We start from the raw sequence: 25,993 nt of genomic DNA on the forward strand, positions 1-25,993 counted from the left end.
TTTTTTAAAATAAAATGTGCATTATTAGATACGCTGCCAAGTTTAGGGAGACTAATCTTATATTATAATGTATCAAATTAAACAAAATTGAGTAAAAATACTTATTGCAAAATGTGAAATTGTTCTAATTTATTTTTATCAGATTACAGCTTGAAAAGGGTCCAACACGTTTATTATTGTCAAAAATGGGAAACTACCATTCAGAATGTACTATTTTGCTCGGTTATCCCCTTTGTTTGTACGAGGGATACAAGTAAAAAAATCCAACTTAACAAAGAAACGCGAAAAACACTTAATATAATATCGAGTTCTTATGTTTTCGCGAAAACAACGTTTAGGGTCCTTTACAGGTCCCATGGTTGTCAGTCAACCGTAACCATAGGACTTGTGAAGGGCCCGAAACGTTGGTTTGTATTTAAACCCGGAAAAATGGTTTCATTTCCTACACTTAATATCATATTAAGCTTTAACTGTTTTTTCGCTTCTCCGTGTAAAGTTGGCTTTTTTGACTTGTACCCTTTTTCACTAGAGCCACAGAATTATGATACATACTATATGTTACTGTGAGCAACTTTGAATCCAGTGATAATAAGAACTGATTGCAGGCATGATGTCATCGGAGGAGCCGGACGCAATGGTACCGCCGCCGCCTCCTCCCGCACCCCCTGCGCCGCCTGCACTCCCGCTGGAGCCGTCGCCACCGCCGCCTGAAGATGACCGGCCGCGCCCACCGTCGCCCGGCGCGCTGCTGCGCGGCGCCTCCGCGCTCAAGCCCCCGCGCCCGCAGGCTGATCCGCAGCCCGATCCGCGCTCCGATCTACTCAAGGCCATTCGCGACGGTATTCAATCCATTCGACGTCACACCCGAGTCGTCCCAATTATAATCTTTGCAGTACTGCCCTGCTTATTGTGAATGCAGCACTGTAGCGATTCGGAGAAAAACGATAGAAACATATTTTTAGATATGTAAAGTAACATGCATCGAGTATATAATCAGAAATAGAGACGAAATAAGGGCCATATATTCCTGGTAACACATTAGCGATATAGCTCTTATAAATATCAACTCTCGTTTGCACTGAAATATAGACCGGCCAACTGCTGACCTGTGAGTATGTCTCCATATATTCCAAAAAATATTCTGTTTTTATTGTAATAAAGATAATATATCTAACAATGTCGTGCTGTTCTATTCGGTGGTGTGGGAAAACAGCAAAACATCTAATTACAAAACAAACGGAATCACATTTCATCGGTAATTAACTATTAAATATGTAATTGCAATTTTCGTCCATTATAGCAAAGCTCAAGTTAACTGGTCGATTTGAAGTGAAACAATTGACGACACCTGTCAATTGTTTCGAACTCGGGCTGGCCAATCGGAGCGCAGTTGTTACAGCAATTATATGGCAGAATAGTTTTCAAACAAATTAAATGACATTTCGTCTCTATTTCTGGTTATACGGGCTGTAAATTTGAAAGTGGGACATATTCATACACGTCATAGAAAATCATGTTACAACTTAACATAGACTAAAATAAAATTAGGATATGGGATAAATAAAAAAATAAACCAACATATTTGTTTTGGAGTGCACATAGGAATAAAACGATCCCCTTTGCGCTTGATTTCGAGTCCAAAGTGGAACATACCAAGCGACGCCGGCGGCGGCGCGAGTCGCACGCTCCTACACACAATAACAATGGTTTCACATCTCCCTTCCTACTTTTTCGGGCTTAGGACCGACAAAGCACCTCATTTCTCAAGAAAATAAAAACTAAGTTACTCACTTACTCATTTATGTTATAATGAAAAAAGCTGTTATCGAAATGAATACGTTTTAGCTTAGGTTAATTATTTTTTTACTTAGGAACTATCATCGAAATGTTTTACGTACTATAATAAAAAAGATAAGTTTATTTATTATATTGATTCAGTAACTAGTTATTATTCAATAAGAATTGAGGTTTTTGGCGTAGTTAAAAATGTGAAATCAAATTATTTACAATGATTTTTTAGTTATTTACAGTTTATTTACACTTACGTGGTACGGAGGAATTGTTCGAAATGTCCACCGTTTTGCACAATGCATAGTCTAGCACGGCGTCGTAAATTTCGTTTTAAATTGTTTAGCACAAACACATTTTGTCTCACAGTATGAAATGCTGTAATTATTTTTTGATGCAACACTTTGACACTATTCACCTCCTCCGTGTACACTAAATATTTAATACCACCCCACAAATAAAAATCCATGGGCGTGAGATCAGGTGACCGAGGTGGCCAGGCGACTGGGCCTCCACGTCCAATCCAATGATCACCAAAGGTGTCATTCAGATACTGGCGCACTTCACGTCCATAGTGTGGGGGGGCTCCATCCTGCTGGTAATAAAGGCTTTGGTGGAGAGCAAGGGGCACGTCGTCCAACATCTCGTCCACAACGCAGTGTAACAACTGCAAATAAGTTGCACTGGTGAGACGACTCTCGATAAAGTAAGGCCCCAACAAGTGATTTCCAACTATTCCGGCCCACACGTTCAAACTGAACCGGTGTTGGAAAGAATCCCGTTTAGTTTTTTTCGGGTTGTGGTCCCGATTGCTCCACCGATGTTCGTTATGAACGTTAAACACGCCCACACGCGTAAACATACTCTCATCTGTCCATAAAATGTTTACGTGATGATTGGCCAGTAGCCATTCACAAAGTGCAACTCGCGGAGCATTGTCATTGGCCGTGATATCTTGGACCCTTCTGAAATGAAATGGGCGTAATTGCTCGCGTTTTAGAAGGTTCCACACTGTCATGTGCGACTCATTGAAGTGGCGTCCTGCCTCCCGTGTGCTAGCGCGCGGCTCCTCTTCAAAATAGTCCAAGATGCACTCCTGCAGATCCACGCTGATGCCTACATTGCCACGACCTTCAGCATTTATAGGCTCATCGAACTGGCGATAATCGCGCAGTCTTTGAGTCACAGCAAGCATCACCCGATAATTTGGCAGCGGCCGATTTGGGAACATTTCTCCGAACATTCTAATCGCTCGTCTCACACTATCACCACTTATTGCGTAAAGTCGCACCATCTCAGTCAATTCGACATTATGTATCCATTTTGCGGGCGAGAAAAGCGATCGCCGCGCGCCCGCGCTGTGATCGGGCGAGCGAAAGTACTTTACGTGTCTTCGCGAGGGCGGCCGCGCGTGCACTGTCTGATGGGCTCTGCTCCTTAATGTGCCGCGCTCAAAGAGGCCGCGCTCGCGCTAGTAGACTCGCGCTGCGTGGGAACATCAATAGGGATGTGCATGGATTTCGACGACTAATGTTGTTCACAAGCAGTAGTCGATAAAAAAATAAAAAATATTTTTTTTTGTAAAATATAAGTTCATTTTTTCTTCTTCTTTGGGTTCAGAATCAAGAATATAACGCACTCTATAAGTATGTCTCACTTTCAAATTTACAGCCTGTATACTCGATGGCAACATGTTTATGTAAATTATCATAAATATATCTGAGCTATATATAAACGACAAATTTATTAACATAAATGTGTGGCCGAATTGCCTCGCAGAGGTGCCGGGTTCGATTCCCAGGTCGGGAGAAATATTTGTATGGCCTACATTTATTTACAATCACAAATTACACCCAAACTCGCGAAGGGTGTAATTTATGGTTGTCTATGTGTGGTATAGACAACCATATCTATGGCACCCGCGATACAGGGTTCCTTAATGCGGGGCTAAAAAATATAAAAATGTTGCCTATATGTATATCGCTTTCATATATTTTATGCTAATAAACTTGTTATTTAGTAACTGCTGCATTTACAGTTAGCGGGGCAGAGCACACAAAATGTAACGTTTTCTTTTGTTATTTTTGTTCCAGGCATAAAGCTGCGGAAGGTGGAGAAGCGTGTGGACGACTCGACCGGGCGGTACGACACTCTGCGCGGCGTGCCCGCTTTCCTGGACGTGGCGTCGATTCTGGCGCGACGCGTGGCCGTGGAGCTCAGCGATACCAGCTCCGGCGCTGACTCTGACTCCGACGACTCCGAACAGTGGACGGAGAGTCGCGCGTGACGCCGCGCCTCCCCGCGTCGCGAGCCCCCGCCCAAGGACCCACCGCCCCCGCACCTGCCGCAGCCCGCGCTGCCCGCGCAACCCGCGTGTCCTGCCAGAGACGCCGTCGAGCCACCGGGCGAGGCCGTCACCATCACCATCAAGACCGAGCGCAACAACAAGGTCGCCAAGGACAGTCCTCCCAACTCGGTACGGGAGCAGGCGCAGAAGATTGAGCTGCTACAGAAGCAGCGGTCGTCGTCTATAGAGAAGGAAAGGACCGACGACCAGTGCTACGTGCGGAATTCATCGTTCTTGAGTCGGGACATCGAGGCGCAGAAGGGCAAGGAACGGAATATGGGCAAGGAGACGCCTCCGAAATCGGTTTCGCCTCCGAAATCGGTTTCACCCCCGAAGACTGCATCACCCGCAAAGACTTCTCCACCTAAGAATGTGGTGTCTCCGCCGAAACGAGAGCCAGCTCCGGCTAAGAGCGTTTCCCTTCCGAAACAGAACGTGGCGTCCCCACCTCCTGTCAGTGTTGCGAAAAGTACTCGCTCTGATGTGACGCTTGACGAAAACTCGGTCGCTGCTAAAGCTAGCAAAATTGAAGCAGCCGCCCAGTCTAATAAAGAAGTAACATCTCCTCCTGTATCTCTGGTGAAATTTAATAGAACCGATTCAAAAGAAAGTTCTGTACCTCCTAAAGTACCTAAAAGGGAAAATTCACTCGGAAAAGAAGTACCCGCTAAAACGGAATTATCTGTTGCTGCAGATAATAGCAACGTAACAAGTAATGTAAAGAGTGACTCTAATAGTAACTTGAGTTCAAAAGTGAAAGAAAACGCAGATAAAGATAAAGAAGTAGCTGGGGTTGGAGATAAGATAAAGAAATTCGAAAAGGCAGCAGAGGATGCTAGTGCCAATGTAGGTAGACTGTCGAGACCTGGTTCTGTGCGTGGACGATCGCGTACAGAAAGATTGGGATCAGATGGTAAAGATGATTTTCCCCCACCTGCCACACCTTTCAAAGATAATGTGCACTTTGATTTGGGGCCCGTGGAGAAAACCGACAAAGTTTACCCAGAGCGCAAACAATGCACAACAAAAACTACCTCACCAAATGTTACGACCGCGACAGCAAAGTGGCAAAGGAGCGATAGTCACGAAGAAAAAGTAATTCAAAAGCCTGAACCTCAGAAAATAATAAAGCCCGAATTCAAGCCTATGCCGTCATCGGTGGATGTCACCATTCGTTCGCCCAGTCTCGGGGCCAAACTGCCCGATCAATTTCCCTCTCACGGCACCGCATTCCGCAATGTGGCCTCGCCCGACCAGGCTCGCAACGTTCACAAATTCAACGAAGATTTAAATACTCAGAATAATCTTAAGCCTTGTAAATTAAAAAATAAGGAAAAGTATTCTGTTAGTAAAGGATCTAGTTACTTCACTCGTGGGTCCGAAGAAATATGGTTGGTAAAAAAGAAAGACATTGAAGAGATCGAAGAGAGAGTATTGGATTCGTTCCGTCGCGCAGGTGGCAATGTTTGTTTGAGGAGTGAGTCGATGCGTCCCTCGTCGGACAGCGGGCAGGGAGCTTCGTTCACTCATGCTACTATGGGACGGAATAAACGCCAAATGTATGCCAGGAGCGAGTCGTTAGATCCTCAGTGGGCTGGGGCACGTGCGCAGACATTGAAGCGGCAAACATCGGTAGCATGCACTTGCGGCCATGATAAGAAGACTAGAGCTAAAAGTGCCGGGGCGGATGCCACAGCAAGGCCGCGTTCGCGCTCGCACGGCGACGACAACAATCAGGGCCATGTTTTGGATAAGTATGAAACGCTCGTGTAGTACGCGCCTTTAGACAATGACCACACGGATGTTGAATATTAAACGCAGGTTTGGGTGCAAGAAGGAACCATTATTCTTGCCACGAAACGATTTAGATAGGATATTGCGTTAAAAATGAGTGATGTAAAATTGGATTATAAAGCACGATAGGTAGTTAGAAATAATGATGGAATATCGTTTTGTGGCAGATTGGGATTAGTGGTGACGCAGCATCCGTGTGGCCAAGGTCTAAACTCTTTTCTTTTCCATACACGTAATGCGGTTCGATAGTATTCTTGTAAGGTAAAAACCTTTGAAAGAAAAACAAAAGTAGTGACGAAAGTTTTAGAACTGCTATGGACTTGCGAACGTGCAAAACAGCGGATTGTATGGATAATTCATCATAACGTAATTATTACATAATCAATGTGTCGTATTGATTCGATATTAACTTATAAGCTGAAAAGGATTGGCTAGTCTCGCGAGTGATGCTAGGATTTTAGGAGCGCGAAAAACGTTGATTGATAACCAAAAACTAACGATATTTTAATGGACAAAATGCATAAATTGTTAGGTGTAGTGAATGAGAAATTAACTTCCCTGTTATAACGATTTAAAGGAAGTGTGTCCGTCTATTTGTTCGCTTGATTGTTCTTTGAATTTCGCGGCGCTTAGCACTCGATATTCTTTGAAAGTCGGAATGAAAGTCACGTTTTAAAAGTACGAAAAGCTGGCTTTCCGCCATACTAGGGGACTGTATTTGGGCTCGTAATATCCATTTATATTGGTAATGTTTAAATTTGCGATTTTCTCACCCTCCCATTTGAGCACAATCTTTTGACAATGGTGCTTCGCTTGTTAAATTATATAAACATTTCACTATGTTTGGTTAGCGGTTGTGAAATTATGTTTTGAGATTTTAAGGGTATTTTTATTTATGAAAACTTATATGGAAGTGAATGAATATAATATTATTATGAAGTAACTAGTCGACAGAAAATCTAGAACTTACTCTATTGCAAAATGTATTATTACAACTAACCTATTTTACTTGTTGAATTTATGTTCTTGTGCTATTTATCGAACAAGTATTCTTTGATATTGCAATTGCTAATAAGAAATCTGAAAATATTATGATAAAAGGTGCAATTTCATTTTTACGTATCTACCAAGTTTAGATATATTTAGATGCTATATATGTAAGGATCCATTTCTAAAATTAATAATTTTGTAATTTCATATAAGGGTGATCTGTGTGTAGTGCCAATAATAACTATATATTATCAGTAACTTCCATTTGATATTGAAAATTGTATTCATCTGTTAGTGGGCATGTATTTACATTTTGTTTATTGTACTCCTGTCTTTCTAAGAAGTTTAGTGTGTTGATGGTTTTTTCATTTGTATGTTTGTATAATCATGTTCATAGTCCGAGTGTATAAATTTCTTCTATAATGGCATTTATTGCATGTCTTGTCTATATCTATGCATTCCAAAATATTAGTTGCTCACTACCCAAACGATTTAATGTGTTATTGTTAAATGAGCAACGAATGTGTACCAAAATCTGTAGTTTTGTACCTAGCTAGACGTAAGTACGATTCGTTAGTACCTTTCTTATGATTTATTTTTTACACTACCTGATTTTTTAATCTTATAAAAAAGCCTTGGTGCATACGAAGTAATATTTATGTTTTCGATTACAAATATTTTTATTTGGTTTTCGTGGAACTGAGTTAAATTGTATTAACCTTGAATTTATCTATTGTGTAAGTGAAAACTAAGCCCCGTACTTTTGTACATATTTATATCTAGTAACAAGTGACATAACGCTACAAAAGGTAATTAACCAACCCAAGTAAATGTAGTGTAAAGTAATAATCTCAAACTCTTTCTGGATATTATTGTTTTCGTTGCATATAAGTGGTACACGAGCAGCATTATTGTAGTATAGTATAGCGTACGATCACTATAAGTAGTAAGAAATGTAAAGTATAGGAATAAGAAATAAATAAAGCATGTTTTATATTATGTAGATTACGTAAAGCCTCTTTTATTTTTTGCCATGAAGTGGCAATTGCTGATTATTTATTTGCATTTTTCTTAAAAGTTTATAATTTTTAAATATTATAAAATTTTAAGCTAGTTGTCGAGTCTTTAAAACGATTCAAACTTTATTTGCGATGTGATTTGTGTTATATAAATGGCTTGTGCGAATAAAGCCGAGAATAATAATTCTCGATATGGAATTTATTTTAGAAAATTTGATTCTGCAAATTTAACAGGAATCAGATCGCAATTGTTTATTAAATAAAAGTACTTCGTATCCCGGACTATAATCTCATGTCTAATGAAGAAATATTTTATAAATTGTTTATTTGCTAATACAATATAAGTTAAAATAAATAATTGTTGTAGTTTTATTTCTTTCATGCTAGTGTTCTTAGTAGATGTAATCAGTTATTAGTAAAGAGATTGCATTCCAACCATTATTTGCATTTCAGACGAAGCGCCCTATACCAGCGTGATAATGGTTGAGTTTTTGAAATTTGACCAGTCAGGTGAAATTGTCGACATTAAGCCTGTTGCAGTCACATACACACACATATTTTTCTTCATGTACGATTTTTCTACGAAAATATACCTATCAGTTCAGTTAATTAAGTATCCAATACCTTCTAAACAAAGGAGTGACTAACTCTAAAATTTTGCACCTAGAACCGACTAATTCACGACCTTTTCTGGGTGCAGTCAGTGTTAGACGTTAATCAATTAAATTTCAATCAGAAATTCAATCAAATTAAAAAATCAAGTCAATTGCAATTGATTTCAATTGAATTGATTTTAATTGCAATTAATTTTTAATTAATAACAATTGATCAATCGTTAATTGCTGTTTCGGAATTGACAATTAATTAATTGTCACCACACGCAAAATAGGCGCTTTGTCGTCAAGTTGCGGATACCAGCCCGTTGCACCAAGTACCAAGTAATTAATTGTCAATCGTTAATTGCCAGAACAATTAAATTTTGCCCAACACTGGGTGCAGTGTTGAGAGAACCTATTTTCGAGATTCAAAAATAGTGCCGTCGGCGCTGGAGTAACCTTGTTCCAGTGTATATAGTAAAACATCCTTATAATTTTCAAACGGCATAATGATCAAATTTAGTTTTTTACGACTAGAACTGACTAAATCAATTTTTTTAGTGTAGTCAGATCTAAGCTAGGCACTGTGATTCTCGACAGTAAAACATCCTTATAGATTTTGAACGGCGGAGGGCGGTTTTTTGCTATTAGAACACATTGGAAGCGACTTCTTAGTAAAATTTCATAAACTCAACCATATAATAGAATAAGGCACGCACCTTGAAATGAAGCTATCCATAGAGGAATTGATAAAAATATTATGTAGGGCTTAGAATAATACCGCATAGAAACCCAGTCCGCACACGCTAAGTGAGGCAAATTGAAGCGCTCCCAATGGGCCTACACGAGCGGGCGGGCCGTCAGTGCTCAAGGTCAACTTGCACCGCGAACAGCTCAAGAATTTTAGCTAAAAATGACGAAATGTGCGGTAAATGAGTGTAAAAATACGTTAGACAAACATAAATAGATACTAACATCACATTCCACAAGGAAGTAACGCGTTTCAACTTGTATTTTTATATAAATATTCACTAAAACCGAAAATTAACCTACTACTAAAACTAGCCTACATGAATTTGATTTTTGCCTCACTTGTGACAGTTCCTTTGATATGAAACTATCATTCTATGCGTTATTATTCTAAGATGTAGGGTACGTACCCTTCTTGTAGGTGATTCTTGTAGGTGGTATACGTATGCCACCTACAAGAATAAACACAATACGCAATAAAGTACTGCATATCCAGGGGATGCGTCTTAAAGCGAAAGTGTGGTGATTCCTTATTCTGTCCTCGTAACGAAAAAAGGCACAAGTATGCGTACTTTATACAGCAGTTGTGCCTTTTTTCGTTCTGTGGGCAGTATTGCTACATAAAATACCGATAGCGCTCTAAATACATCGCGCGAGTAGCTGTAAAAATCGCAGAATGCAAGCATCGAGTATATAAGTAGCTCTAATGCTGTACAGGCTTATCTCGAGATGATGTAATAGTATTATAGCACTATTTATTTATTTTTACAAATCGAAGTTATTTGTCCCAGTTTTATAATTCCCGCTAAAACAGCGTCACTTTTGAATTTTGTCTTACTTCCGGCGTTTCAAAAATTCCATTACACGCTAAAGTGATTAATGTGTTTTTGGATATTAATGGAACACTTTTATTAAAATATTAATTTCTTTAATAAATAATGGTAAATTTTGATCATAAATAAGCAGGAAAATACTACATGTATTTTATTTATGATATAAAATCTACGAAGCATTTAAATTATAAATTATTGTTTGAACAACAAGTAGTTGGCAAGGTAGTGTGATCAGGAACGTAATTACCATTCGCTTGTCTGAAAAATTGCATTGCATTTTTACTGATTTTTAGATTTTCTGAAGTTTTTGGTGGTTTTCGTGAGTTTTAAGTGAAAGTGCATGAACTAAATGTTGAAAATTGTGTAGCAGGAGAACGCGAAGTAAATTAGGAGTATATTAGTAGATTTAGAACACTGTTTTCTTTTAATTTGGCGCCGCAATCTTTCATTTTTATTATAAAGAGGATTCGTTACGAAATATTGCAAAATGACTTCAGCTCTTTATCTGGAGCATTACTTGGACAGCCTTCAGCACCTGCCGATAGAGTTGCAGAGAAACTTCAAATTGATGAGAGATCTAGACGATCGGGCGCACGGGTTAATGAGGACAATTGACCTTATGGCAGATGAATTGCTGCCGAATATTCCGAAAATGGACGAGGAGACGAAAAAGGAAAAAGTGAACACCATTCAAGGATTGTTTAACAAAGCTAAAGAGTACGGGGATGATAAAGTGCAGCTCGCAATACAAACCTACGAGCTTGTAGACAAACATATTCGTCGCCTTGACTCAGACCTTGCGCGATTTGAATCGGAGATTCAAGAAAAAGCTCAGAGTGCATCGCGTGCCGGCCAACAGGCTACAACTGACCAAGAGAGCAATACAACAACTGTAAAGAAGGGTAGGAAGAAACATAAAGGCAGTGAGAAAGCTGCTGCAAGCACTGGAAAGAAAAAGCGTGCGGGCGCGTCAAGCGAAGACGATGCAGCAGCAGGCCGCTCTGCCGCCAAGAAGAAGGCGTCACGCAAAAGTGCGTCCTCTACAGCTAGTGCGGCTAAAGAACAGGAAGAAAATGCAGACCTGGATTCCGTGGGAATGGCTCACCCTAGTGATGTGCTTGACATGCCAGTAGATCCTAATGAACCCACATATTGCCTATGTCATCAAGTGTCATATGGAGAGATGATAGGCTGCGACAATCCTGACTGTCCCATTGAATGGTTCCATTTCGCATGTGTAGATCTTAAGATCAAGCCTAAAGGAAAATGGTATTGTCCTAAGTGTACTCAGGATCGGAAAAAGAAATGATCCATCGAGAAACCTGTTATTAAAACAGAAAAGACTGTGACAATTAAGAAAGAGATCAAGAAAGAGCCGAAGTGACTTTACGAGTTAGTTTAGGCAATATGTGTAATTTTATTAGTAGTAAAGTTAGGGGCATCCGAGGATATTAAATCTGATACTTTATAAAATGATATTAAATAAAAGTCTTTTCAACATTTTTATTACATTCATGTATTACATATTTTTTAAGTATGCCTAAAATTAATTTTCTCATGGGCAATTTCAATAAAATTAATTATAGATTTTATTTACAATTTTTAGGAACTGAAAATCTTCCTATTCTTAATAATGCATTTATTTGGAGTAATTATTTTAGTTTTAGTGAAATATTTTTTGAAAGTGTACATATTGAAAAGGTTTTGCATTTGATCGTGTAATATCCTACATACAGGGTGAGTTTTAAGTGTTTAAAATAATGTACTCTAACATTGTGCAAGAACTTGCCAGGGCCGTCTAAAAAGGCCGCATTGACAGAATGATATTATGATTCTGTCAATGCGGCCTTTGTAGGCCCACTATATGGTACCACACTGCATACTTAAAGCTTTTGTCACCCTTTGCTATTAATATCAGTATTGTATTGCAGTAACTTTTATAGGCTTTTTATTCAAAGTTGATTTTTGGCACAGTCAACATAACATTACTTACTTGTTACAAGTAAAGATTAGCAGTAGACAGTAATATTCTGTTTTCTTTATTTTTTTGCCCATTAGTCTTATTTATTGTAGTTTTTTGACATGTCAGGTTATCCATCTATTTATTAAATTAAATAATTTTTACAAATATAATTGTAAACAAATGATTATTGCATAATATTTTTATATATTGTTCTGTAATTTATTGAGTAATTAGGTAATTGATTTTTGTTTTATGTAAATTAGTGAGTAGAAGAAAAGTCAAGTAAATAAAAAAACCATTTCTAAGTACATTATATATTATCCAGATATGGCTCATTGATGTTAAGTTTGGACTAAATAATTTGGATTAAATATTAAATCTATGAGACCTATATATGGCCACTGCTTGAATATGGACATCAAGTCTAGAGCCCTTATTTCCTAAAAGACGTAAACCTTAAAAATGTTCAGAGGATGGCAACTATAACGCCACAGGCTCTTCGAAGCCAATCTTATGAGGAGAGACTACGCATATTACGCCTTACTAGTCTGGAAGAAGAGATTTATAATATTCTGATGTGTCACTACGATCTACCAGACATACAAAACATCTTTAAAAGAAAACTTTAAACCATCATGTGTCACCACAATCTCAAACTAGTTTATGCACCTTCCGAAACACCTGCTACACACAATTTTTTTCAGCAACAGAGTGGTGCATAATTGGAATATGCTACCGGAAGATGTTGTTTCTATTGTCTCTGTTAACACCTTCAAAAACAAGCTCGATAACTGGCTACAAAAAAATGGATTAGTGCTAAAAAAGTGAAATAAAAGAAATAATATAAATTCCAATACTGTATGATGTACACATACCAGCAAAAGCTGCTTGTATGTAATCAAATAAATAAATAAATAACTACCACACATGTCAAAGTGCACAAAGTGTAAAATTTTTAATTCAATGGCCCAATAAACTTGTATACATATGTGTAATAAATGTGTAGATAATACATGTTTATTCAGTGCGGTCAATGAATTGCTATAAGATACAATTAAAAAAAAACATTAGACTATATTTATTACTTTATTCTTGGCTGACCATGCTATTTGATCCGTAAAATATTAAAAAAAGAAGACTGTGTAGAAATATTGTAATTAAACACCAAATCTGTAGACTTTTATATCTTAATTTCTAATATAAAATATGACTTCCCTTTAGTATTAGTATGTAGTAGAAATTTGAGTTAGGAATATAATATTATCACAGTCTATCTATATACAAAATATAATGACATTAGGTGTTAATAAAAATGAATTATTTTTTGTTATTGCCATTTTGTGTGTAATAAATAGATAAACATTTTAAAACATTTTTTATATTTTTGTTTTTGTCTAGTAATCTATAAAAAATAAAATTAACAATTCAATTATCAATAGCGTTTTCGCTTTTTTTGTTACCAAGTGACGGGATGAAGAAGTCGTGCGCCTGGTGGTAAGCGATACGTCTGTCCAAGGCAGTTGCAGTGCCACTCAGAGCTTTAAATCGTAAAGACCTGAGGGACACTGCTCGCTGAGACAACTTGACAAGTACCATGTGCCCTTACCCTTCAATACCGGAACGCAGTAATGCTCACATCTTGCTTACCTATTTCTGCTTGGCGGCAGAAATAGGTAAGGTGGCAGTCCCTGGACGAACTCTTTTTGAATGAGCTCTACTGCTAGATCTTTGTGTAAGGATTCTCCAAAAATTGATTGGAAAACATCTCCACCCTATTTCGTATTTTTCGTTCAATTACATATCTTAGGGTCGTATTTCAGAACTGTACTCAATGCTCAAGTCAGGATTTGAGCTGACATGAGTATGATTTCAAGCACTGGAAATACGACTCTAATGGCAAGGACTTGAGTATGATTTTCAGTGCTCACTGCAAAACTCAAGTCCTGACTTAGCATTGAGTAGAGTTCTGGAATACGACCCTTAGTAATGCGACTGTGGCGCCACCTATAGACTATATTGAAAACTTGCATGAGATGAACGCAACGATACCTATATATAGTAAGATTGAAGTCTCTGTTATGTATGTACGTTGTCCATGTGTCCATGTGTTAGAGTGTTCTCTGAACTCCTTTATTTTTTTCCCTCTTTTAAGCTGTGAACGATGCCGATGATCATAAATAGGTACGTAAAAATCATTGTGTGAACGTAACTGCGCATCGACTAAATACTATTTTGCGAATAGCCATAATATGATAATAACTTGATTGTGGTGACTGAGAATTGTGAGAATTAAGCTAAAGAAGTCGTGATTTAGTCGGCTCTAGTCGTAAAAAACTATGTTTAGAAGTCACGCCGTTTTAAACTTACAAGGGTTTTTTAATTTCCACGCAGGAATAACCTTATTCCGGCGTTAAAGCATTGTTCAATCTCGAAAACCACAGCTCTTAGCCAAAATATGATTGCATCAAAAAAGCAGAAAAGGTTTGAATTTGTGCGTTCTAGTTGGATCAATAACTCGAGCATGGCACACTTTAGCTTTGTCAGTCAGTTATAGCATCTCATTTAAATGCATATACCATGGCTTAAATTAAATTTTAATTCAGTGAATATTTTGTCAATAATTTAAATGCAATGCAAACCCAAATACTTTTAGTCGTTCGTTAATTATTTTAAGTACCATAAAGGTATAATTATTTCGCGGCAAAAAATGTACGCGACTGGAACCCGCTCTGTGAGAGCAAAAGCTCTAAAGTTGCGTCAGAAATGATCGAGGAATTTATGCACTTGCGTCAGATATTTAAAGGCGTTTAAATTTGCTTTTTAGAATTTTACATATAAGACGAAGAAATAAGTAGACAAGAAGAGGAAGTAAATTAATTTCGTTAAAAATGAGAAACATGTAAATACATATAATAATATTATGTAATTGACCTTTAAAAACCTTGGCCTTTAAAGTAATATTTTTCACCCTCAATAGTAAAGTGATATAATTTGAAAAGTAATTCCTGGGAAACTGACAAAATTTTTGCATAAAAAAAGTTCATATCTCCAGCCAAATATGATAAAATTATATTTGATGTGATAAACAATTATGTTCGTTTTATTTTCATACGTTATTTCTTTGAAAATAAGGGTTCTGGTTAATACACTTATGTATTAGTAGTACCTAATAGAGCTCCCTGTGAAAGAGTTCGTTCAGGGACCTGCCACATTACCTATTGCGGCATCCAAGCAGTAATGTCAGCGTTAATCCATTCCGATTTTAATGGGTAATGGTGCTGGTGAAATTGCAGGCACATGGGACTTGTCAATGTCTTAGGGTGACGGGCGCAGTGGCATTGTCCCTTAGATCTTTGTGATTAACGATTGTTCGTCCAGTCACTTGGTATCATACAGAAAAAAACTTATGTATGGTAATGAATGTTAGATTTGGCAGAAGGAGCACGAAGGTAGAGAGAGTATAGTGGAAATGGGAGCTTTGAGAAGTATGGCTGGAATGCCTCTGTCGGATAAAGATGGAGCGCATTGCGGCCTAGATAGAACAAGATGTATTAACAAATATGTAGAAAGGGATGCTTGGATGGTTCGGACAGGTACCCTCTTTTCAACAATGAATAAAAAAAAATCATCAAAATCGGTTCATAAATCGGCGAATTATCGCGTAACATACATACGAAAAAAACACTCGAATTGAGAACGTTAGAAAGAAAGGCCAGCTCAAGAGTACCCTTCACCCATGAGCACGTATGAAAGCACTGATGCGTGTTGGCGAGGCGAAAGATGTGTGTCAGGATAGGAGCAAATAGAACGCTGTAGTCTCTGCCTGACCGCCCTGATTTTAATTCAAATCGAAATCGATGCGAACGGGTAGCCCATCCGCAATATTATACGCCTCGACTCGGAAAAGACGCAATTTCCGATCGGGAGAGGTAATCAAAATCAAGCTGCTGATAGGATAATGTCAGTACAGAGTACTAAAAAAACCGACCTCAAAAGTACGTGGAATTACGTCTATTTGCTAAGTTTTATTGAAATGTCCTTAAATTCGCCACTATACAGGACTTGACACTGGAGATAATAAAAATCGGTTCTCATTACTCAAAGTATATTGAGAGAAGAACGCCTTGAATTGGAGAAATAGCAAAATTAACCATTAAAATAATTGCTCCTTATGTAAAATTTAGGCGCTATTTATAAAAATGAATCTTCATGCGTGGACAGCCACCCTTACAGGTGGATGATTGTCTTCAAAATGAAATGGGACCACTATGAAAGTACCCCTTTTCCAACAAAAAAAGAATCATGAAAATCGGTTCACAAATACCGGAGTTATTGCGTAACGTACATACAAAAAAAACATACAGTCGAATTGAGAACCTCCTCCTTTTTTGAAGTCGGTTAAAAAGGGCGTGAAACAGTATGTTGTACATTACAACAACCATAGTATTATCTCAAAAATTGCGTTACTTATAAGTCATTCGTATACGACTTCCATTCAAAGTGACAGGACAACACTGGCACTCTGAAATTTTTAACATAAAATATAATATAACGCAAATTTTGAGATACTACTATGTTACTTGGTATGTGCGATGTATGTACGTAATTTTTTTTCCAACAAAAAATGTTACTTTTCATATTAACTTACTTTTATATTAAGGGTGCAATTTGTTTTAATAAATCTGATTACTAAATGAATTAACGGCTACAATTTAGATGCGTAATTTGAAATACGTAAGCTCACGGTCATATCAAGTACTTATCTGTTTTATGTTTTTGTTTTCACTAATTATTGCTTTTCGTCACCCAGACGTATAAATATATTTTTGTTATTAAAAAGATATGTCTATAACATTTTTGGGCTGACCTTCACCTCGTAGTAATTCCTGATTCGATATTAATTTCGAATGAACGTAGTAATTTCTGAATCGATATTTATTTATTATAATTGTATGAGGCTCTGTCTTCAACACGTTACAATTTATTAGATATGTATAGATATATGTTTACACTTTATTGTTCAAACACAAGAACAAACACTGTACATAAAACAACTTAAAAGTAATGTGGGCAACAACGGCTTTATCGGTAAGAGCGATCTCTTCCAGGCCAACCAGAGCGGGAGACGTAGTATGCCAACGGTTAAAATGTTGTGTAAATGAACAAAAAATGTATGAAAAATAACTTTCATTATAGTATACCTACGTAACCTACGTAGACGTATATGTTTGTATGTATAAATACAGGGTTATGTTTTAAATAACAACAACCACGCAGGACTATATTAACAACGTTTGTTTCATGACTTTGTACAAAACAATAAATTTACAAAAAACAATTTGTAAGTCTTTGTTGTATTATCTGACACTTTTTGTAAATCTGTGTTTGGTAGAATAAGGGTCGTATTCCAGAACTCTACTCATTGCTCAAGTCAGGACTTGAGCAGACTTAAGTATGATTTCAAGCACTGGAAATACAACCCTAATGGCAAGGACTTGAGTATGATTTCTAGTGCTTTGAATCATGCTCAAGTCCTGACTTGAGCATTGAGTACAGTTCTAGAATACGACTCTAAGTTTAGTTTAAACGTGTAAGCGTCCTCCGCGACCCATGCCCGTCTTACCGTGTATATCTATTTAAAATCTATTTATTTTTATATGAAAGTAAATATGGTTTCCATATACTCTTATACCTAAATAAACTTATACGTACTATTAAAATATATACATGTTGCAAACTAGCGCCGTACTTTTATTTTGATTTTATTTAAGCAATAAGTTATTGTTAATTTTATCTTCTTAAATTCTAATAATTGGAATACTTTTCCCCATTTCATTGTTTGAATAAATTTACACAGGTACTACTGGCATCCGCGAGATGTATGTATAGCTAAGCAACCTGTACTTATCCATTATCGATGCTGGCCGAAACTCAGAGAATTCTGTTTTACATATGAAATAAAACAATTTTTCCGGATGTCAATCGCATATATTTGTTTTTTCAAGCAAACCAACGTGACCAAGGGCCCGAAACGTAAGAACTCCAGATTCTGTTTTAGTCAGCAGCTGTACTTTAAAAGCAACAGCCTTTTCCTATGTAAAATGTAATACTTCCTAAGTAGAGTTTACATACTATACACATAAGTGGACTTATAGTAAGGCTTTTGGAACCGTCTAATATCTATCTACTTAAGTTTTGTTTATAGTGCTCTCCGTATCTATCTTCTGGTCATTCGGGAAGGTCACTATTACCTATACACGTAAACGCGTACAGGGACCTTATCAGTCTGGGGGGCTACTCTCGATCTCCGTCTGACATCCGTCCGAAACAATTACTGTCAAATAAGTAATATTCGACAAAATTAGAAGACAAGTATCCAGTATGAAGCTTCATTCGCATTACGCGTCGTTTCATTTGGTCAAGTATTGCTTATTTGGCAGTAATTGTTTCGGACGGATGTCAGACGGAGATCGAGATTAGACCCCCAGGTCCTGACCGCAGATCAGCCCGTTTACACAGACTTTATCCGGTGCTCAAAAGACTAGTGCGTACAGCGGGCGACGTACAGCAGCGCCTTCCTGTTGTCTAAATAGATACCGAAGACGTTGGCTTTTTGGGACAATGTTTTTTATTAAGGAGCAAGTGCATACCATAAATGCAATGATGAAGATAGATTGGGGTATTGACGTGGTCGATTTTAGGCAACAGCGTCAATACTCAATAATATTATTTTAGTACATTACAATTTTTTTAATGATGAAAATGCTGTTAAAAATTACGTTATATATTTTATTATATACCATGTTCTTATCACTGGACAAAGTTCAATATACCAGCTGCAATTAATGCGTAAAACGAAGGTAATCTTTTAAAAACCAGGCTATCATTTATCACTGAATGAGAGTATGATTTCACATTATTCTAATTGTAACTAAACTTTGTTATGAATGGTTCGCAATTCACGAATAACAAAAGTGATAAGAACATAGTACGTAATTATAAATAGTGTAACTTTTAATAGTATTATTATAAAAAAAAAACTTTGTTCTATACTTTTTTCAAATTTATACAGATTTTGAAGACGCACTACTGCAATTTTTTTATAAATACTTACATATTAATATTACATAATTAGAATATATTGCTACAAAATCCATACTAATATTATAAACGCGAAAGTAGCTTAGTCTGTTACGTTTCGATGCCTCAATCCCTGAACCAATATTAAGGAATTTTGGTGTAGAGATAGATGGGATGTAGGAGACGGACATAGGCTACTTTTTGTCACAAAAATAAATCTTAAAGGGGGGTGAAATAAGGAACGAAAGTTTGTATGGAGAAGTAATAAAACTATGAAATTTAAAAGTACAGTAAGCTATTCGAGTTATACTACTCAGGCGAAGTCGGGCACCAGCTAGTTACAAACATTTTTTTTATTGGTTCACCAACAACTTCTTACTTAGTGTAAGTACAACTAGGAAAGTACAGTATTGGTTTAATGCTAAGTACAACAGTTAATTACAGGTTATAATTGTAAACACGCAATGAAATATATTCAGATTAAATAGTAACTACGTCTGATTATTTAACAATATAAAATAAAAAACAGAAACGAAAAAGTATCTACTTATTTAACAATTGCAGAGAACAAGCGTGCGGAACTTGCTAAGTCTACTAATGTGAAACATTGTGACCTTTTGGGTATTTATTTTATTTTATTATATGGTACAACTATAGGTAACAAACTACATATAATACTTAGAACTATTACAATGTAGCATTATTATTATTATATTATATTATTATTAATATATTATTAGTACGCAACGTTAATTGTTAGGATAATATTATAATAAAAGAAAGGAAGGAAAGACGCATTGATCTGAAAAACGTTAAACAAAATAGTGATGCTATTTTTTGCTTATATTACGTATTATATTTTATATTATTAGTATTTTGTAAGTGTGTATGTGGTGAATGTTACATTAATAAACAATTGTGTATGTTTAATTTTAGTACGCATTTCACACACACGTTTTACTCAATGTTTTTATACAAACACCATATAGAGTACACACACGGTAAATAAAGATAATGTATAACTGCAAAAATCCTGTATAAATATGGTTGTGTGTAAAATAAACGCAATTATAGTAGTAGTTAACGCGCAGGCGTCACACACAACTCAGGGGGTTGTACTAGAGGCTGCGTGTGCGCACCGCACCAGGCGGACTGAAGCTTCGCGCGGGAAATATTGCTGTCCATAAAATTTAAAAAATAATTTATAAAATTTAAATTAAACATATTTGTAGATATTCAATAATTGGTATAACAACAAATAAATCATAATGACAACGTTACTAAGGCGGATGTGGAGGAATCACTCGAAGCACAAAAGTGAGTATTGTTTTTAAATTTTATTTTAATATATTATATTTCAAGGTGCACCTTATATTTTATTTTATGTTATACATCTTATTAAAAAGTTCTCTAAACAATACATTTTTTAATAATCACAAATAGACGTAAATTTTTCGTGTTTTTGTAAAGTATATTGTAATAATTTTTTTAAAATAACTAAGTATGTTTTATACTTAAATTTACCATTGCGTTATTATTATTATATGATTACAAGATGTTCTTTATCATCTACTTAAAACCGTTAGTACTTTTATAGTAAGCTGTTTTGGACTGTATTCTTGGGCCTTTATTTCTTAATATCAAAGACTTCCTATACTAATTCCATAGATATTGTTGCCTATTATAATAAGAAATGTTTTCTTATTTTCACATTTTGATCTTGGAATCTTTGGTAATTTTTGTTAAGAGTCTATAACACTCCACATTTGAAAAATTTATATCGTGTATACGTATTCTATTTAGTTAAGTTCATTTAAAAAAATATTCATTGGTAACGTATCTATTGAATACGGCGGTTTTCTTGTAAAATTTCGAGGTAAGTTTGTGTTTTTCTTTTATTGAGAAAATTTTTACGAATCGTGTTTGCACACCGTATAATAATCAGTGTATATCCTCAATTTTCCAAATTCAACACTTTCACTGTTATGCGGAATCAATTGAAACAATTTCAAGTTGTAAAAGGGTTCGGACGACTTCGAAACACTCACTTTCGTAAAGTATTTTGAGTTCTTTTAACATGGCATTAGAGCACTAGATAAGATTATAACAGAAGCATTACAGGTTATCTTGCATAAAAAAATACTCAATCTTGTTTACTAAGGTCTTAGAAAGCATTAGAATGTTAACAGTGTTTGTATACTGAACACTAGACGACAATGTATAATAAAATTTAAACAAATATTGCAAATATTGTCAACCCTACGTCTTAAGACGCACTAGGTCCGGGTTTCTCTCTAATTACTCAGGAATTAGGAGCTCTCTAACGCCATCAAGGTCGCCCTCGCCTTATCTGTAAACCTAACCTAGGCTGTCTGGGCATTAAGAAAAACTTGCCAGAGCGCGTCTTGTGTGGTAAGAGTTCCGTTGATATTTATTTTTAGGAATCAATGCTGTTAGATATTCATAAGAAAGAACACAGAAGGGTAAAGAAAATAGAGTTGCATTATTATTCAGAAAATTAGAAGAAATGAGGTTTCGTTTCGTGAATTAAATAGTTAAATGGTTTCGTGATGTCTATTACATAAAGTATATTCGACTTTGACAGGTTATATAAACGTTTAATTAACCGACTCAAAAAAAAGGAGGAGGTTCATCATTCGCCTGTGTTTTTTTGTATGTGTGTTACGCGATTGCTACGACATTATTTTGTGAATCGATTTCGATGATTATTTTTTTGTTGAAAAGGGAGTACCTCAGCAGTGGTCCTAGTCTAATTTGAAGAAAATATTCCACATCTAAGGTGAGAAATTAGTGGAGGAATTCGTTTTATTGGATTTCACCCACTTCCCGTTTATCGATTTCAAAACGTGACAAATAGATGTAATGCCACAAACTTTTGAAATAGGTTTCTTTTATAATAAAAAAGCTATAATTATTTGTTTAATTATTTAGCTTTAGATACACTAGTAATATAATATCGACAGATTTATTGTAAAGCTTTCACATTAGTAATAATAAAGTATATATTTGTGTATAATACATCGACCTGCTAATGTTAATTTTCTTTTTATTATTTTGCGAAATAACGTCCTTGATCTTTACATCAATCTAAGATACCACGTAGGTGATAAATTATTAATCAAAGAAAGCTCTATCTAGCTGGATGGCATTTCTGTAAAATCACCTTACGAGCAGATAGGGCAAAAACGCTACTGCCGCGAAAGCTGCGCGTGATCCGTTTTCCAACAGATTGGCTTCCAATGTTCTGTATCCATTATTAATGTATGTAAATAGAGTCCATTGGTAAGTTGTTGAGAAACCGTAGATTATTGAGGGGAAAAATAGTTCAATCAATCAATCAACGTCCTATCGAATTTTTTTTGTCCAAAATAACGTATTTGTTCGAATTTTCATTACACCGAAAACCGAACTATAACGAAACAGTTGTTCTTTCAGAATATGTTGAATGTTTACCGTAAAGACACGATTAGGTACGGTTAGGTTAGGTTAAGTCTAAAAGAAAAAACATTTTCCTCTAAAATTACTTTCGAGGTTATGATATTTCGACCAAACGTTATTTCTGGAAAATGTCATTTCGGATTACTGATCGGTAACCGTCCCACTGCTGGGCACGGGTCTCGTGAGGTGAGGGTTTAGGCCAGTAGTTGGGGACTTCACTCGTTTTCCGAGGGTTCTGAACCTTCTTCGATGTATAGGTTTCACACGATGTTTTCCTTCACTGAAAAGCTCGTGGTAAATTTCAAATTAAATTTGATGTTAGACAGAAGCCCGGATTCGACCCCTCGGCCATTGTTTGAGAGGCTGTAGGTCATTCCAACCATTAGACCATCACGGCATAATAATTAGTTGTTATTATTGTAATGCTGATTTCTAAAACTTAATAATAATGTATTTATAAAAAAATGTTATTCAAATAAAGAAAATTTCGTATGCACAATTATCAAAGCAAAAAGCATAAATTATTACAGCAATCATTAAATAAAGAATTAAACTTGTTTTTATTGATCATATGAATAGTCTTGATGGACTTGATTAAAGTCCATTTTCTTTTTAGTATGACAAGTCTAAAAAACTTTTTTCTGAGACAAATAGTAACAGTCTTTGGGCCTGTTTCGTATGGGGGTTTATTCGGTGACTTGTTTCTGTAAATACGAAAAATTAAAACAGCAGTAAACTAGTTTTCTACTTACGCACGGCGCAAGAAACTAATTCTACGGCCGAGTGTCGAATCAACAACTCCAGAGGATGCCTCTTAAAGAGGCGAAACACGTGTCGGGTATATTTTTGGTGGTGGTGGTTTTGGTGACTGTAGTTGCGCTTGTGTTATTTGTTTTATTAATTGTATACGAAGCTACAGACCGGTTTTTTTATAATATCAAGTGACGGGACGAATAAGTCGTGAGCACGATGATAAGCTACACGCCTGTCCATAAAAATTACAGTGCCAGTTAGAGTTTTAAATTGCAAAGATTTGAGAGGCACTGCCACTGCGCCCATCATCCTGAGACGTAAGTTGACAAGTCCCATGTGCCAGCACCCTCTTGCCCTTCAAAACCGGAACGCAGCAATCCTCACATTATCGCTTGGCGGTAGAAATGAGTTTGTAAGGTGGCAGTACTTCCCTGGACGAACTCTTTCACAAGGAGCTCTACTGGAGTATTTTAAATGAAATGTATTTTCACTTCCTAACTTAAAGTCATTGCTAATTCATTGTTTTCCGGCAAATACTGAGTGAATTACCCATAATACATTATTATTACATTTAGAATTAACAAACACACAAACTATCATTATTCTCAGGGTCCTCATTTACTTGGTCTTGTTATACTATGCTATAACGACCGGTCTTGTGTTGCTCGCGTAATATTACACTACATATAGCCAGATCTCAAAATCCTTCACACATCCATATCACTCGTAAAGAGCGGGCATTCGCACAAGGCGGTGATATCGCCCTTCACAATATCACAGCAACATTAATCGTATTAATTGACAAGATAAATCGATTGAACTTTCAACTCTTTTACTAATGCTCTTTGATTTCGTCTTTGTCCCCACGTACATGAGGTAAGTTCCGATGTATTTACGCCATTGCAACTTCAGTTGGCAGTTCTTTCTGTGTTTTCGCTTGTGTAACCATTGTTTATACCATAGGTACCCAAACTTAGGCAAAATAAAAAAATTTCTACGCCCGCCACCACAAAAAATAATTGAAAAAACCCTATTTTTTATATTAACACAAAAAATCTTTAAAAAAATATTTTTTTTTTCAAATGCGGTAAACCTCTGGACAGCATCAACGCTTCCATTGTTTCCTACCGCCACTCTAGTGCCCTTCAGCGCGCACTGGGGGGTGGTAAGGATCACTTTGGGAAACTGTGATCTATACTTTATGTCAAGACATTCAAGTCATTAACCAATACTACAATGCAACCAACCTTACATTCAACCCGCTAACCGTCTAACAAACCAATTAGTCAATCAATCATCCAATGTTAGCAGTGTATAATATAGTTATGTAATCATTATTGGAATAACTCTAAAATTTACTTGTAATCTCATATAAAAATTTCAAAGATTTTGCTATCATTCGGCGAAAGGGCAAACAATACACCTCATCACGTTTTTTTTATATTGGTGAGTTAAATCCACGGCCACGCGTCTGTCTTGCACGTGTTTTATCTTATGTGTTTAATAAATAAATAATACGTTTTATATGTGTACTCACATATAAAATCGACATTACACGTTTTACGTAAGTATTTAAGACGTTTTTACTCGTATTGTCCGCATATAAGATGACTTATAGCTGAATTTTGAGGGGGATTACTGAGCTCTTATGTCTTCTTGGGAATTTTCATCAGAGGAAATACTGTGTCCGAAACTGGCGGTATAGTATTTGGTACCTATTACAAAAAAACCATCTTCCCTGTTGACATTAGAATGTTTTTTAATTTCAATGAACTTATTTTGCAAAGACCTGGGGTTTATTGAACTTAATTTAACGTGTAGGATTAGTGTAATTTTTGAATATGACGTATAGTTCTTTTAAAATTAATAACGAATTAATATTAAATTTAAAAAAGCACAAGTGCTTTAGTTACTTACTTTGGGATCAGAGTAATGAATGTGATGTTGTCTTATATTTATATTATATAATATTTATTGAATTGCTTTTATTAAACAAACGATCTTTCTAACATTTCAGAGTTTTTTTTCATTTATTGTACGATTTTGTATTGGGTTGACCTGTGTCCAGCAGTGGACTGCATAAGGCTAATGATGTATGTACTATAAAAATGTCCTTCCGCTTTATTATTATTCGATTACATAATAGTTTGTGGCCAAGCGTGTCTCTACTATTTATAAAAAAATTATTATAATGTATATTATATATTATATATTAAATTTTATTTGAAAACTATTTTTAAACATTTTTAAGCGAACGTGTATGATTGCAAATTTAAATTATTCTAAAATAAATACATATAGACTAAGCGATACGGTCTATCTAGGCCAGACGATTTGATAGTAAACTGGGCCATAGGTCACTACATATTAGGCGCAATAACGTTTGGCTAATTTTAACTTATCTAGTTATTGTCGGTTTAACACGAGACATCCTTGGCCTACTGCTATAAATCAGTGAGTAGGAAAAAATTGTGTACAATATTAAAAGTTGCCTTTGCGGGTTACCACAACTCAGTTATTAGATCAACACGGTCTAAATTGAAAGCAAGCCTTCAGTTTTTTTTATAATAACTAAGTGACGGGACGAATAAATCGTGCACCTGAAGGTAAGCGACACATCT

The 25,993-nt window shown here is 36.1% G+C and overlaps 3 protein-coding genes across 3 annotated transcripts in view; all 3 read left to right on the top strand.

The window, feature by feature from the left end:
• The window catches only part of LOC113231502 (wiskott-Aldrich syndrome protein family member 3-like), a 16,263-nt gene extending 12,160 nt beyond the window's left edge, over positions 1-4,103 (top strand). Inside the window, exons 3-4 of the mRNA XM_026465826.1 lie at positions 606-839; positions 3,882-4,103. Of these exons, the coding sequence (XP_026321611.1) occupies positions 606-839; positions 3,882-4,075 (428 nt within the window). The 3' untranslated portion in view covers positions 4,076-4,103. The remainder of the gene's footprint in view (positions 1-605; positions 840-3,881) is intronic.
• A 6,372-nt stretch (positions 4,104-10,475) lies between these two features.
• LOC113231350 (inhibitor of growth protein 5) lies at positions 10,476-11,911 on the top strand. The gene has a single exon (XM_026465640.1). The coding sequence runs from the start codon at positions 10,605-10,607 to the stop codon at positions 11,424-11,426; it is 822 nt and encodes a 273-aa protein (XP_026321425.1). The 5' UTR covers positions 10,476-10,604; the 3' UTR covers positions 11,427-11,911.
• An 8,502-nt stretch (positions 11,912-20,413) lies between these two features.
• Positions 20,414-25,993, top strand: part of LOC113231428 (low density lipoprotein receptor adapter protein 1-like) — a 15,849-nt gene continuing 10,269 nt past the window's right edge. Inside the window, exon 1 of the mRNA XM_026465744.1 lies at positions 20,414-20,477. Within this exon, the coding sequence (XP_026321529.1) occupies positions 20,429-20,477 (49 nt within the window). The 5' untranslated portion in view covers positions 20,414-20,428. The remainder of the gene's footprint in view (positions 20,478-25,993) is intronic.

This window comes from Hyposmocoma kahamanoa, unplaced genomic scaffold, assembly GCF_003589595.1.
Source record: "Hyposmocoma kahamanoa isolate Upper Pololo Valley unplaced genomic scaffold, ASM358959v1 65, whole genome shotgun sequence".
Classification (NCBI taxonomy): Eukaryota; Metazoa; Arthropoda; class Insecta; order Lepidoptera; family Cosmopterigidae; genus Hyposmocoma; species Hyposmocoma kahamanoa.